This window comes from Anoplophora glabripennis, unplaced genomic scaffold (genome assembly GCF_000390285.2).
Source record: "Anoplophora glabripennis isolate ALB-LARVAE unplaced genomic scaffold, Agla_2.0 scaffold224, whole genome shotgun sequence".
Taxonomy (NCBI): Eukaryota; Metazoa; Arthropoda; class Insecta; order Coleoptera; family Cerambycidae; genus Anoplophora; species Anoplophora glabripennis.
Genome location: NW_019416317.1, coordinates 84,414 through 99,823, shown reverse-complemented (window position 1 = coordinate 99,823; position 15,410 = coordinate 84,414). Strand labels below are relative to the sequence as shown.

Sequence of the window (15,410 nt, the reverse complement as noted above, 5' to 3'; positions counted from 1 at the left end):
TGAATGCAGATTTTTTTGGTCTTTCCACATAGAATGCGCAACAATTGACGAACAGTCTCCACAGCAACTTGTATAAATAGGAAACCGATATCTAAGGAACCGTATGACAGCTGGTAGAAATCGATTAGGTACTTGTAAGATACACAATTTATAATAATTCTCCTTCAAACTGCTGTTGTTGACTAACTTAACCTCCATATGCGTGATCTCGACGTAGCGTATTATTTGAAATATGCATGTGTCCAAGCAAACAGAATGATCGAGTGCGAACGAGCGAACGCCGAGGCGAGCGAGCCAGCCAAGTGCAACATTGCCAAATCTAAAGGCTTACTACTGTAGTCACTAGCGAATCTACAGAAACTCTCGTTAGACTTTAGACGTACCTCCGTACCCGATAAACCTCCTTAACGTTTTTTTTTAATTTGCCGTAAAAAATTACAGGGGAGGGGGTCAACAAACGTTCCTTTTGAATCAAAAACGGACAGAAAATAAATACAGTCAACAAATATATATATTTTTATTAAAATCACGTGTTGCTTCAAAGTAAGTACATATAAGTTTTATTGTCACTACACGCTTACATAAGCTCCAGAATTATAGCTGTTAATGATAATATTCGCATTTGAATTCGGTATAGCATTAGTTTCGGTAAATACGCACACGCCTGGTTGGTTATTCGAACATGTAACATACTTATTCTTGTTGGGTATCTCCACGTGTTTCGAATCTTGGGGATTGGCGATGTACTTGTACTCTACCGAAGTGGATATTCCTTCGCATAATTTCCTGTAATCTTCTAACGTTATCAACAAGGCAGGAGTGCCGAACCTATTGGTACAACTAATTTGGCCGTTTACAATTGATACGGTCGAGGCACCGATGCATATGTAGTTGTTCACGAGGGAGAAGCCTTGCCTGTTGTAGCAGTGGTCCTTTTTTTCGTTGATTTTGAAGGGGGTTAAGGATCCACTGCATTTGCCGTCGTCTGACACGGATCCGTCGCATTGGCTGATTTGGTTGTTAGTGATTATGAATTTTTTACCTAAAACATAAAATGATAATAATTTATCAAATAAATAGGTACTATGCTACCTATCTTTCTCTCTGGATTTTTAAACTGAAGAATTCGAATCCAAGGTCGAAATTTCTCAAGTGGCTGTGGTTTTCGAGATATCCTAACCTAAACGTGTCAAAATCGCGATTATTTGACATATTTGAGGTTATGTTACATGGAAAGGTAAATTTTTTTGCTGAAACCATTATTGCAGTCTTAAAGTACTACTTACTCTTTAAAACGCATTTAAATTTATCCCGATATAATTTTTCGTCTGAGAAATCGTATGTTGAAAAGTAATTTTACTTATTTCTCGAATTTTAGAGTTTATGGGTTATGGATTATGGCCTTAGGGTTTTTGAGATTGAGCATATTTAGCCTCTTCTACGTGTAGATGTATTTCCAGATTGACATAATGCGAAAAATATCGGCCTTATTTCGAATTTTTACATTTTTTAAAATTTCTTGCAAAATTTGACGTGATAGAGTATTTTTAAAAACATGTAAGATCCCTACTTCCGGGTACCGATGAATTTCGGTTTGTCGTGCTGTGTTATTAGTATATTCAAAAATCGAGAAATAAATCATATGCGATTTCTCAAAGATCAAAAAGTGATATCGGGATAAATCCAAATGCATTTTAAAGAGTAAGTATAGTACTTTAAGACCCCATTAATCGGTTTAGCAAAAAAAATATACCTATCCATGTTACATAACCTCAAATGTCAAAAAATTTCAATTTTGGCATTTTTTGTCGAAAACCAGAGCCAATTGACAAATTTGGACCTCGGATTCGAATCCAGCTCACCAAAATCCTTCGGAAAGATACATTGTGGTTTCTGAGTTAGAGGGTCGGTCAAATTTTGTCGGCCTGTGTTATTTTCTTTTTTATGAATATTTTCATATCTTATTCATCAAAATCGGTCATCGGTCACTTTGCTGATGCGTCGTAACTTGCTCTTTTAAAATCGTCCATATTCTGCGTGCGTTTTTCTTTCTTTGGCATGTACGAAAATAGCATTTTTCATTAAAAGATTTTTAATGTGCTGTTAAAGTTTTTTTGTCCCTGTTTTTTTTTAATTTAAATAAAATGTCAAATATAAAAAGTAGTTGTGTTGTAAGGTCCGCGAGTAAATCGTACATTTCCAGGATCGTACTTTGTTTTTTTCGTGACGTTATAAAAAACAGATATATTTGTAGAAGCATAATTTTGTACACAACGCATTTTTTATGGAAAATTCAAAAATCAAGTTAAAAATACAACATTGGAACTAGAGACTGTAACTGGCGGTAGAACAAAGGGCAATGACCAGTAGGTACATAGTTTTAGTTTGCTAAGATATATCGTCTTTATAAATCGGCCTTTAAAGCCTATTTATTAACTTTTTCCGTTTCCTAAGAAATATTTTTACAAATGAGCGTATCAGCAGTAACACAGACCGACAAAATGTGACTGACCTTCTAAACCAGAACCTTCGGAAAAGTGCAGCCTGGTTTCTGGTTGAATAGTCGAGGAAATAAAGCACTAAAAACGGTCTTACCTCCGAAATCTGTGCAGTAAGATGGATCGTGATGCAGTTTTTTGCATTCGATTTGTTAGAGCGTCTAGAAAGTTTGTGATCCTATGTGATCAATGAGAAATTAAAATTGCATCTCGAGAGTTAAAAATTGAAAAATTTATAACTTGGAAAATATCGACGGAAATGAGTTCAATTTTGGGGGTTTTTGAATCGCTGAACACGTATATCATGACGGCAACGGTCTTCGAGGTACCTAGTGCCCAGGGTGGCCGGTTTCCACGTCGTCTCCTGGAGTTTTGTGGAAATTCGTTATAAACTTACAATTAGCCGAAACTCGTTACCTCGGGGGTTTTGAGGTCGCTCAAAAGGAATATCACGACAGTAGTAACGGTCCTCGAGGTACCTAATATCCAGGATGGCTGGTTTCTGTGACAACTATTTTATTCTTAATTATTAAAATACATTTATTTATTACAAAAAATACATGTTTTCAAAAAAATATTATACTTAGATATCTTTACAATTTTAATTTTTCTTATTTCACGTGTGCGCTATAATTTGGAGCGTATCCGTATACAGGGTCAGAAAGTCCCCATGGTTCATCGATCGTTACGTGAGAGCGATAAAGAAAGTCATAGAAATCTGTGCGATAAAGATGGCTATAATGAAAGCGTCTAATAGTCACCGCCCATTTCGCCCTTCCACAAATAAGATCCACTTTTTATTTGTGGAAGGGCGAAACGGGCAGTGACTATGAGACGCCTTCATTATAGCCATATTTCTCTATCGCACGGATTTCTATATCGCTCTCACGTAACGGCCGATGAACCATGGGGACTTTCCGACCCTGTATACCATTATGTGTAAGAGTATATTGCCGTGTTATTTTTTCTTTTGATTATCAAAATAGGTATTGGGGTTGTTTTATTCTTTATTTATTTTACATTTATTTTCAATCACAAGAAAATCACACATAACGGCAGCTTTTCGTCGTGAGAGCGGGTCGTAGGTTAGGAAGCAGCTAGCTAAAATTGTGTATACTGTATGGTGTTAAATTAGGGCGCCACGTAACTTATGAGTGTAAGTTATCTAGCTGTATTCTGCAAAGTTACGAAAGTCAGAACACTTCATAAAGTTAGGGTTTTACTGAGACTCTGATATTTATTAGTCACATATACAGGGTGAGTGAAAATAAGTNAAGGTTCTAGTACCACGGAAGTACTTTGATTTGGTGGGGGTAACATTTCCGGAATAAACGATTGATGAACTCGGCAACCAGAAATACAAATACAGATGGTAGACATATGTGACACTCAATACCTGATGAATGGGACTGTTAAATAAGAAGATTTATTTGATGGTAAGTATTTGGTAGTTAGTAATTAGTAATTAACCTTTTTTCTTTTTGTAGGTAACTTGGTAAGTTACTGTAAACCGAAGAAATATATGGATTCATATAAATTGTGAACCAGTTTTAAACAAATGCACCTACGTCATCTTTTATTTAAAGTTGTGGTATTCTAATGTAGATAATATATATATTTTTATATTGTTATTACCGTTACCTGTATAAGTATTTTCCATTAAATTTTACAATATCACTTATCAAGTATTTTAATTTTTCTGTTACCTTATTACATTGTAATTGTAAAATTAGTTATTCATAAAGTAATTAATATGATTTTACAAATTTTAAGTACTTTTCTGGCGGTAGTAATTTTAAATGCTACACCATATTAGTATTTATGTAAGAGTAAAACGTGGAAGCAGCGGCCAGCGATTGCAGTCCTTACCTAAAATTTCATCATTGCTACCGACTGTATTAAAAGCGACAAATTAAAAAGAAATGTTTCGGATAATTTATTTAGATATTCGATAGAGCTTATGAAGATGACATCGGTACCTCGGAGACCATTACCGTTGTGATATTCGTGTTGAGCGACCCCAAAAACCCCGAAGTAACGAGTTTCGGCTAAGTTTATAACGAATTTCCACAAAACTCCAGACGACGTGGAAACCGGCCACCCTGGGCACTAGGCATCTCGGAGACCGTTGCCGTTGTGATATTCGTGTTCAGCGACCCCAAAAACCCCCGAGTAGCAAAATTGAACTCATTTCCGTCAATATTTTCCGAGTTATAAATTTTTCATATTTTAACTCTTCGAGATGCAATTTTAAAAATGCATTTTTCTTATGCACCGATGTAATTTTCATTTCTCATTGATCGCATAGGGTCACAAACTTTCTGGACGCTCTAACGAATCGAATGCAAAAAACCGCATCACTATCCATCTTACTGCACAGATTTCGGAGGTTCAGTGTTTCATTTCCTCCACTAGAAATTTTGTCGGCCAGTGTAATCATTTCTATATCACGATTGCGTATAATAAATGGACTGTAGATACGCTTTCTTTAAACTGAAAAAGTTGCTCGTTTTTATACTCGAAAGGGTAAAAACACCAAATTGGTCAAAATACGCCCCATGTTAGTGACATACCTTCTGGTAGATGGGTTGCAATCGTGGTCCCACCCACGCCGTTCTTCATCCTCGTCGTGATCTCCAACGCCCTTACCGGCTCCAGCCCTTCATAGACGCTCTGCTGTATCTGCTCCCCGAGATTATCCAGTCCCGATAAGTCGATGTTAGCTCCTGCAAATGGTTGATAAGGTTGGATCAAAGGTTTCTGCAATCCCACATACTCTCGGTTAACATTGTTATAGACATTATTAAAGAACCTCCCGTTTCTTAGGGGCTCTAATTGCTGGTTGACGCTGGCGGATATCCTAGCGCCTAGATCCTGAAGTGGCGCGAGCTGTTCGTTCACGTTGCGAGTTATTTGATCACCCAGGTTGTTGAGGTGGCTGAAATCTGTTAAAAAGATGTTATAGGTGCGGTGCGACAGGAAGTATGAAACATTTGCTTTTGTTAATAACAAAGGAATCGTTGAAACGATGTGCGATGTGGTTTTGTGGTGTGAATCATTTTGACTGAATGTCAACTGCGTTTGTTATTCATGATAAAAATGAGTTAATTTTGGGAAATCCAAGGAAAACATTTATTTAGTTATTTAGTTGCATATAAAATTAGTACGTTTAAGTAAATGGGATATTATATCAGTGCTATACCCATGCATGTATTAGAAGTTAGATGACAATAATTTTTCAACACTTTTTTCGTGCTTAAGGTATCCCGAAATATTTGTTGTGAATTTTGAAATTATGTAAAGATAAGAGTTCATCTAACTGCTAACACACTGTAGGAGACACAATAAGTAGTCATTAAAATCTACAACGCTAGAAGAAGTGGTAGATATAACTGTGGATAGATATAAAATTCCAGATATATGTAAATATTTTAAAATAAACAATTTCCTATAAAAATGGAAAAATAAAAATTGGGAGTATAATTAGATATAAGTAATAAAAAAAATTATGGGCACTCATTTTTAATAACACTTTAGGGCAAACAAAAATTACAAATTTTCCAAATCTTTTTGTGGAAGGATCTACACAAAAAGTGGGGACATTTGAAGAAAAAAGAAAGATAAAAATACGTACTTAACAATCCTTCCGAATCAAACTTAACCTAACCTTGATTGATCAAGTCGATATAAAATTTAAAAAATTATTAAATCATTAGAAGCAACTATGTACAGTGAAATGTACAGGGTGATTCACTATATTTTGACCACCCTTTAACTTTTTTGGTTTAAGAGTTATAAAAAAATGTAAAATACTAAAGTTGCACGACTTTTTATGAATTTTTCGAAAATGATATTTGAAAAACAAATGAAGTCCATACAAAATGGCAGCGGATTGTTAATTTAAATTGAACACCCTGTATATTTTTACATATTTGGATAGAACGTTCCCTGTCGAGCATAGTCATATAGGGTTTGTTGGGTCCATCTCTAACAATAAGCGGCTTAATTAGTGAGATTTAATTAAAATACCTAAACGCATTTTGGACCATATCAATGTCCAATATGTCAAAATATATTACAACTAAATCTGTAAATCCTTACGCAATGGGAAAAAGGAAGAAGTACCTGAAAGCAGTTTAACAATTATGTACAAGATATCTTATTTTCTTAATAAATTTTCTTTTCTTATTTTAATAGTATGTCGCTTATTGTTAGAGATGGAAGAAGCGTCTTTCCAAGAACTTTTGAAACCTATTTTAAAAAATTTGATTTGATTGAATATTCAGTTATTCTAATTGTTTATAAATACAAAAATTCGACTAATGTTTAAACAAGCGCCAGAGCTCTCCTAATTGACGGATTCGAATTTTTCAAAAAGCGTTTGAAAGCTTGAGAGCCCTTCTATATGTGATTAAATTTTCAAGTATCTAAGGACCTTGGTTTTTGCTGTGTAAAAATTTGAAAATTTGCAAATTTTTTGTCTCAAAATCTGGATTGCAAAATTATTCAAAATCTATCGAACCGATTTTGATGAAATTTGGTGTGATGATTCTACATAACATGAAGTTTTCTTGAGCCAAGTATGAAGGTCCTATACCCAATTTAAAGATCCCAAAAAAAATCCCTAAAAACTAATGTTTTTTAACCCCATTTATGGCGATTTTTTCGATTTTTACAATAATAATCATGATTCATTCGATTTGTATCATATTTTGTAAAAAATTTAATTACAAACATTTTTTCCTCTTCCATTTTCGCCTAAAATCAACTTTTAAATAAAATATACATACATTCAAAATATAGTGAATCACCCTGTACCTCACCTAAAATTATTTAGAAATGTTGAAAATTTTAAATAAAGTTAGAAAAAAAGTCTAACAGACAAGATATTGCCCTAACGTGTGATAAAACCTTAACAAATATTTTCAATTTTACTGCTTTGTTCTTATGCAATTTCTATTGGTTTGATGGTTTGATTGTGAGATTAAAATCGGGTCAAAGTGAAGGCCATACCATTGAACATTCATTACTCCTATCCGTCTGCGTTTATACTCAAAGTACTTAATTGAAATTTTTCTTCATATTTAACGACAGAAAACGTATATAAATATATCCAAATTATGAAAAGTGAAGTGGACAACAGTACATTAACATTAGATATGATGTTCCTACATCCGAGTACAGGTGTCTGCGTAAATATTTATGGAGATTTATTTTTTAATTTTAATCAAATGATGTACAAATTTTTCCCATTGCATGTTTGTTTCTTACGGATATGAGTGATGTCATAAATTGTTTATGTTGAATGCAATTAATACAAATATATTTGATATTCAAAAAAAGCTATTACATTATTATTAAAATGTATAGGATATACCAGTCAACATTCTAAGGCTGCAAATACACGTCGACGTTTTAGTGTCTGGAATAAATTCTAAAGATTAAATGTTGCAATAATAATAGGTATAGTAGATTTGGAGTAATGTCGGTAGATATAGACTTCTGTCTGTAATTTAATCGTCGCCGATTGATATTAAGGTATTGGCTAAAAAGATTTTAATACATTTAAGACCAACTTCGCGTTCTTTTCATTCTCTTTTTTTAACTTGTGTATAAATAGATGATTTTGGATCTTATCAGAACAACAGCCGATCCATGTGCCAGTAAAAACTAATTTTTATTAATAGAAAGGTATTCTGGAAGACGCGCTTCATGTCTTTCGTAACCTTGATTAAAATCACTTATTGTTTTACATAAAAAGTATATAACGGTAAATGACGCATCCTGTTTGATTTTTTCGCAAATATAATTACGATCTTAATAAATTAAAAGTCCCCGTTAAATGTATAATTTAATGGGAAACACTTGCATAAATGTTTACATAAAGTCGTCAACTGAATTATATCAATTCATTACTGATAGTAATAAGCTGTTAGTTGAAACCAAATGTACAGTAGAAATTATAGACCTATAATGAAGTGAACTAAAAACTATAATTTAATTTTTTTTTTGAAGAGATTTGAGAGATTTTCGAATTGATTCATTCGAAAGTATTTTTGTACTTTAATTTAAATGTATTACATATAAGACTACCTATTTATACAGGGTGAGTCATTAATAATGGTACACAGCTTAATGGCAGATTGTTAACGTCAAAATATAGCGATTGAGCCAAACATGCCTTGATCAATTGTTGCCCATTTTCGTTCTACAGGGTGTTAAAGTTGAAAAAATATTTTCTTTTTTTATCTATATTTTAAGTATGTATGGACCGATTGTTTTGAAAATTTTACGTTTTTTGAGGTGGCAAATACGAAAATGCAAATAGTGTTGGGGTCACGTCTAGGGGGCGCTAGTTTTTATATTTTACAAGTTTGAATTTTTTAACTAGAAATTGTTGAACTACGTTAAATTCTAAATAAAAAAGGTATACTTGTTACATTTTAAGTTTTTGAGATTCGACGGGAATTAAATTAGAAAATTATTTTTTCCAAAGTAGTAGACATGGACATAATAAATTGACAGCTGTCACTACAATTCTACTCAATTTGATCTCAATTTGGTTAAGTAGTTTTTTCCTTGTCGTTATTTTTTAAAGAAGAGAATATCTCGTAAAAGGCTAAGAAAGTGCATTGAAGTTGCTGGAAGTTAATAATTTGTTAAGATATGCATAATAAAATCTTTAATTTCTGTAATGTTTGTCTTAATTCTTAATTCAGGCTTGGTATCTTAAGACCTGCTAATTTTCTAATTTAGTTCCCACCGAATCTCAAAAACTTAAAACGTCTGTAACTCGAAAACAGTTTAGTTTATCGATTTGTAAGTAGTACACCTTTTTTATTTAGAATTGAACGTAGTTCAATAATTTGTAGTTAAAAAATTCAAAATATAGTATAACAGTATAACTAGCCCCCTCTAGACGTAACCCCAACACTGTTTGCATATTCGTATTTGTCTCCTCAAAAAACGTAAAACTACAAATTTTCAAAACAATCGGTCCATACATACTTAAAATATAGATAAAAAAGGAAAATATTTTTTCAACTTTAACACCCTGTAGAACGAAAAGGAGCAATAATTGATTAAGGCATGTTTGGCTCAATCACTAATTTTGACGTTAACAATATGCCATTAAGCTGTGTACCATTATTAATGACTCACCCTGTATATCAAACAACGTTCTTTTGTCCAGCAATAAATCATTTAATTAATTAAACTATTTTAATATGAAATATTGACTTTTTCAGGCTTAACATTTTGAAAATATATCAAAAGTTGTCATTTATTAACTTACCATAAGCTCCATAGCCAAAACTACTGCCAACCTGAAAACGACAATATATTAATTTTCTAATAACACAAAAATATATTAATAAAATGTTGGGGATTCAGCCAATACAGGTAGGTACATTTTATATTTTCTTTTTTGATATTTCGATTTCATAAATAATAAATCAATTGCCTGTATTTCAACTGGCAAAAAGGGCCAATAGATAATCGTCTTCCTGTATGAATTAAAGTTTGTTTTTTCGGGTACCCAATAATGCGGTATGAGAGTTGATAGTCATTGATTCACAGAATTTATATAAATTTTTAAATATACCTACACAAACTTGATTATTATTATTAGACAATGGCATTTCTTAGTTTCTTTTTATAGCCCACAAAACAATGTTACATTAGCAATCTGGTATGGGCAGGTCATAATTTATAATAGATCCAGAAAGATCGAATGCAGCACTCGCAATTCTCGAGCAGGTTAAGTCATTTCATCAATATGTTGGCGGCATGCAAGGTTATAAAAATGCAACTGGTAACAGTTGGGATAGTTTTCTTTATCACTGCTTTCTTATTCGTTTCTATTAATATGAATATTTGGATCGGACGCAAGGTTTGGATGTTACAGAACAGAATTTTCAACGTTTTTGGCGCAAAATGTACTGTTTTATATTATCTTAAGGCGTTGTAGTTTTGGACAGAATTCAGGTATGTGGTCGTCCGTGAACCAATGTTTAAATGTATTAGAATTATAATTGTATAACTAACCTACGTTGTATTATTGGATGTCAGATTTTTCTTTTCCCGACAGCGCGCTAAATTTCCAAGCGTGTACGATTGTTGCAATTGAACATTTTCATTGTTTTTCCTTATTCGCAAAATAATCAGCGAAGCAGGTTAATAGTTTAGATAAACAAGACTGAATCAACATCATGAGTACATTAAATGTCTGTCGAAAAATACTCACCAAGGCCAAAGAAATGAGCTGATACACTTTAAAACCTATTCCGTACATGACCGATATTGATTCATATACTCTCACTTGAAGGCGGCCGTTCCAGACCTACTGAGATGCAGCGCACCGGACGATTGTTTTTATCCCAGCCTTCTATGACCGATTACAGCATGTTAGTATTGTTACTCATTTTACTGCAAAAATGGAAAAAATCTTTAGGATGGCGTGTTTGCTTTTAATTCGTAATCGTGGTGGGCAGCGGCGGAGCTTGTTTCACGAATAATTCGCGATATACGAGGCTGGCTCAAAATATTCCGGCCCTCGTAAAAAATGCGAATATTTCAAGTTAAGTGTATCTAACTTTTGGCCCATAAAATTTGTTATAATAGGTCTTGTATTGTTATTTCGACAACAAAATTGCTCAGATTCAATAACACAACCACATAAAAAAAAGTTGTCTGTACTTTTCATGCGACATATGTTATATTCGTATTATTTTTGCCTCCTGATTCGGTGTCATAATTGAGCCATCACATCACAGGCATTTCCTAACCCCAAAAAACAGGTCAAAAATAACATTTTCTATATTCAAATGTTTATTTATATGGTTAAGACCCTGCCAAATGTGAATCCGTGGTCAGAATTCATGGTTCTTTTTCTAACCTAAAAAAAACGAGTCAAGTAAGGTTAGATATCACGAATTTTCAGAAAATAACAGATTCGCGCCAAATTTGGTATCCGGGAATTTTCGGAGTCGCTGATCACGGACCCGAAGTCAATTTTGCAAAATTCAAGATGGCGGCCGACCGAATTTAAAAAACTAACGCATTCGCGCCAAATTTGATATACGGGGGTTTTCGGGGTCACTGATCACGAATTCGAGATCAGATTTACTAAATCGTTTTTAAAAATTTAATCAATGACTTACGTACTTTATTACCTGAGATTAGGCAGAAGACCTGTGAATAGATCTTTTACAGAAAAAAGAACAATATATAGTCGAAAAAAAAAAGGTCAAAACATGATTGGGACTCAGGTTATAAAGTAAACAAAAATATTACAAAATGAATTTGTTATTTTTTAAAATACGTGATATCTGACCTTAATTGACCCGTTTTCTTTGAGGTTAGAAAAAGAATCATCAATTTTGACCACTGATTCATGTTCGGCGGGATCTTAACCATATAAATGAGCATTTAAATATAGAAAAACAATTTTTTTTGTATTTTTCTAGCACTTTTTCGTGAATTTTTACTATTTTTTTCCGGTTTTTTGAGGTTAAGAAATTTCTGTGATGTGATAGCTCAATTCTGACATCGGATTCGTGATCAGGAGGCAAAAATAATACGAATAACATATGTCGCATGAAAAGTACAGACAACTTTTTTATGTGGCTGTGTAATTTACAGAAAAATTGAAAGTGTTCTAATTCCTAGTGACCTCTACTAACAGGGTCATTCAAATTTTAAGGCTTTAGCAGGCGATAGAGCAAATTATTTTATTGTAGTTTTCTTTGTTTCGAGACACGGGGTGTCATATTTTCTGACATATATATTTCTAGGCATGTTTGAGGTAGCCTGATGAAACTTGAGTGAATCTGCAACTGCAACAAAGTTAAGTAAATCGAAAATAACATTAAAGCTAGTAATTCCACAAAAGTTATGAGAATTATTGTTAGAAATATGATTTTAAATTAAAGGTAATGTGAAATATAAAGTTTAAAAAATCATTGATGTAGAAATTTTTAAGGGGTAAGGGTAAGATCCTAAAATTGTCCATGCCAGTAGTTTGTTGAACTTTTGGCGCATTACGTTTCACATAAAATTGAATTTCTAACAAAAAATTCCTCTTTTGTGGAACTTTAATATTAAAAATCTCAGAACTCTAAAACAGCTCATTTTTCAAACAAAATATAAGAGACCATTTGTCTTCGAAATCGATAATTAAAAGCACTCGAAGACTTATTGGCATTGAAACTGAAGTTCCTGGTAGTACTAACCACTCCACTACTGATTGGCACATTGTTAAGTCAACTTATCCACGTCAAATATCTGCAAAGATATTTTAGATGTGATATTTTTTTCTAATTTCTACAGCTTGTATCATGAAAACGAAGCGAACAACGACCTTGTTCATATGAACCTTTTTATTTAAAACCTGGTGAGGTTTACGCCTTAAAACTTGGTTCACCCAGGATCACCCTGTATATTAACAACAAATGTACCTGTACTACATAGTACTGTTTTACTTGTAACTACAGCACTGGTTACAGTTTCAGTGTTTCCCTGTCCACGGCTTTTTCCATCGCAATTAAATCTATTTACAATTTTTACATGTCAACAGAAATATTTTTACTAGCACTGAGTTTGCTGTGATTGGTATTTGTATCATTGTATTGGCTGTTATGACTGAACTATCTTTAAGCGAACATACAAACACTTCATAAAATGTTCACCTTTATCTTACTGAGAAAGTGCGTGACATTTTGCGATGCATGTAATTTTATAACTAGCGATAGTGACGGAAATGTACTTTACTAAATAAAAAGCGAAGGAGGTTGGGGAATGTTTAATAAAATATGTAAAAATAAATACTAGACCGTATAGTATATTAAATTATAAATAGATAAATAACAGAATTACGCCACTGTTCCGACTATATAGTCACGGTCATACCTCTTGATTCTAAATAAATATTAATTACAATGTCAGATTTTCCAGACACGACGCACAAAATATGTATAAATCATAATAATACCTACACTAAACAACATGGTAATAAGGGCTGATATATGGCTGGTAAGTTAAATATATGAGTATCATTCTCATTTTATCTGATTGTCACGCATTTCATCAGTAAAAAAAAAATTATTGGTGAATTTTGATTTTGGAAATTTAGAGGATATAATATGAATAATGCAATATGTAGTTATTATGTATTTGGAAATATAAATTTAAAAGAATAAATGCATAGTAATAATAAAAACGTGGTCGAAGTTGGCTCTGACACATTGGACGTAGGGAGTAGTTTATAGCGACCAACTTAACCTCATTTCTCAACGAGCTGTATAGCAGCTGTCAGTTTCAATAACGTTAATGACTATATAACTTTATTTTAAAGAATGATCGTGATAACAATAACAAACAATTAAAGGAGCTTTTTTTAACACTGTTTGGCAGGTACCGACTGATACTCCCACCATTTGTGATAAAACACGTACAGAAGTTCTTGGCACATTTTCCATTATTTGTTGGACATTTTCTTTTAATTCTTCAGTCCGCTTTTTAGGTCGGCCGCTTCCTTCTTTTCTTGTTACACTGCCCGTTTCACGAAAAACATTAACACAACGCTGAACTGCACTTTGAAAAATTTTGTACTCAACAACGCCGGGAAATTGATTTTGAAATTCTATGAAACATTCCTCAATAGAATACTTCCATATTCCATCAATCTTGCGTCCATTTCTAAAGTAGGACTCTATGATAAACACTTTTTGTTCTTGAGAAAACACCATTTTAAACGCTTTTTAAAACGAAAATATTCAAATTGATAGCGGCGATATAGCGCTTTGACAGATGACGTTTAAGTTCATTCGCTATACGCTAAGCCCTACGTCCAAATTTTCAGAACCAACTTGACCACGTTTTTATTTGAACGCTCGTTATTTTCGTTCTACTTCGTTCAAAATTCAAATGGCAATTGTGGCAAAACTAATGGCCCGACAACGCCTTTTTTGTGCACACTTAAAGAACATATAATTCATTACTTTTGTGCACAGGGTCAGTTCTACAACTTAAAAAATGGTAGAGTAATGAATTTAAAAAAAAAACGAAAAATTTTCCGGTTTTCCGGATTTTTTTCGTTTCTAATCATCCGATCGGATCGATCGATCTCGTTTTATGTGTATTTCAATTATCTACAAATTGTCTCTTTATAGCATTCAGGTTGCTTCATTAGTTTAGGTTTTATAAGCAAAAAACTAAAAAATGCGTTTTTTTGTATAAAAATGTTTATAAGAAATTAATTAACTGTAAATTCGAGAGGGAAATTTCTAAGCATATGTCTACATACTGTCTTTTCTATGATGACACAGTCCATTGGCTACTGGTATTTTTGCCATAAACAACATCTCTATTGATTGGCCTATAGAGCAGCCATATTCAACCCTTTCGTGGGTTTGGAGTTTACACAACATTACAGGTGTCATTTACTCCTTGGTTTATTTTTTCTTTTTAGTGCATTTTAATAAAAACTTGTTTTTAAAATATTTTTTTACGATTCACCCACTAAACATTTTTAGTTTCTGACATGTTTCAGAATTGTTTCTATTTTTCTTGAAACGTTTCATAAAAAATCCATGCAACGTTCTGGTAACGTTCTAGAAGCCCAAGATGTCCTCACCAAAATACGTTTCCAATGAAACGTTTCAAAAAATTGGTTTCAGTAATATTCTTTATCCACGACTATTGTATAATGTACCCATTATACGTCTGTTTGCTCGACCTTAATACTACCCATTAATCATGGCAGTGATTAATGAGTCATTAATCACTACTGTCAGATGCTTCCTTAATTTAGCTATAATATTATATTGTTCTGCTACAAACAATCCGTTTTTAAAATTTTATCGTGTAAACCACTAAATATTTTCAATTCAGTGCTGTACATATAAAAAAAAA

At 32.9% G+C, this 15,410-nt stretch overlaps 1 protein-coding gene across 2 annotated transcripts; it reads right to left on the bottom strand.

The window, feature by feature from the left end:
- Positions 1–500: 500 nt before the first annotated feature.
- LOC108907831 lies at positions 501–10,912 on the bottom strand. 2 transcript variants are annotated; one of them, XM_018711648.1, is made up of 4 exons: positions 10,744–10,912; positions 9,793–9,823; positions 5,072–5,224; positions 501–1,042 (listed from the first exon to the last, which is right to left on the bottom strand). In XM_018711648.1, exons 1-4 carry the CDS (start codon positions 10,789–10,791, stop codon positions 570–572), a joined length of 705 nt encoding a protein of 234 aa, XP_018567164.1. In that variant the 5' UTR covers positions 10,792–10,912; the 3' UTR covers positions 501–569. The 2 variants fall into 2 exon arrangements, with proteins under 2 accessions (XP_018567164.1, XP_018567163.1); XM_018711647.1 differs by having other exon boundaries at positions 5,072–5,443; positions 10,744–10,910.
- Between the last annotated feature and the right edge of the window lie 4,498 nt (positions 10,913–15,410).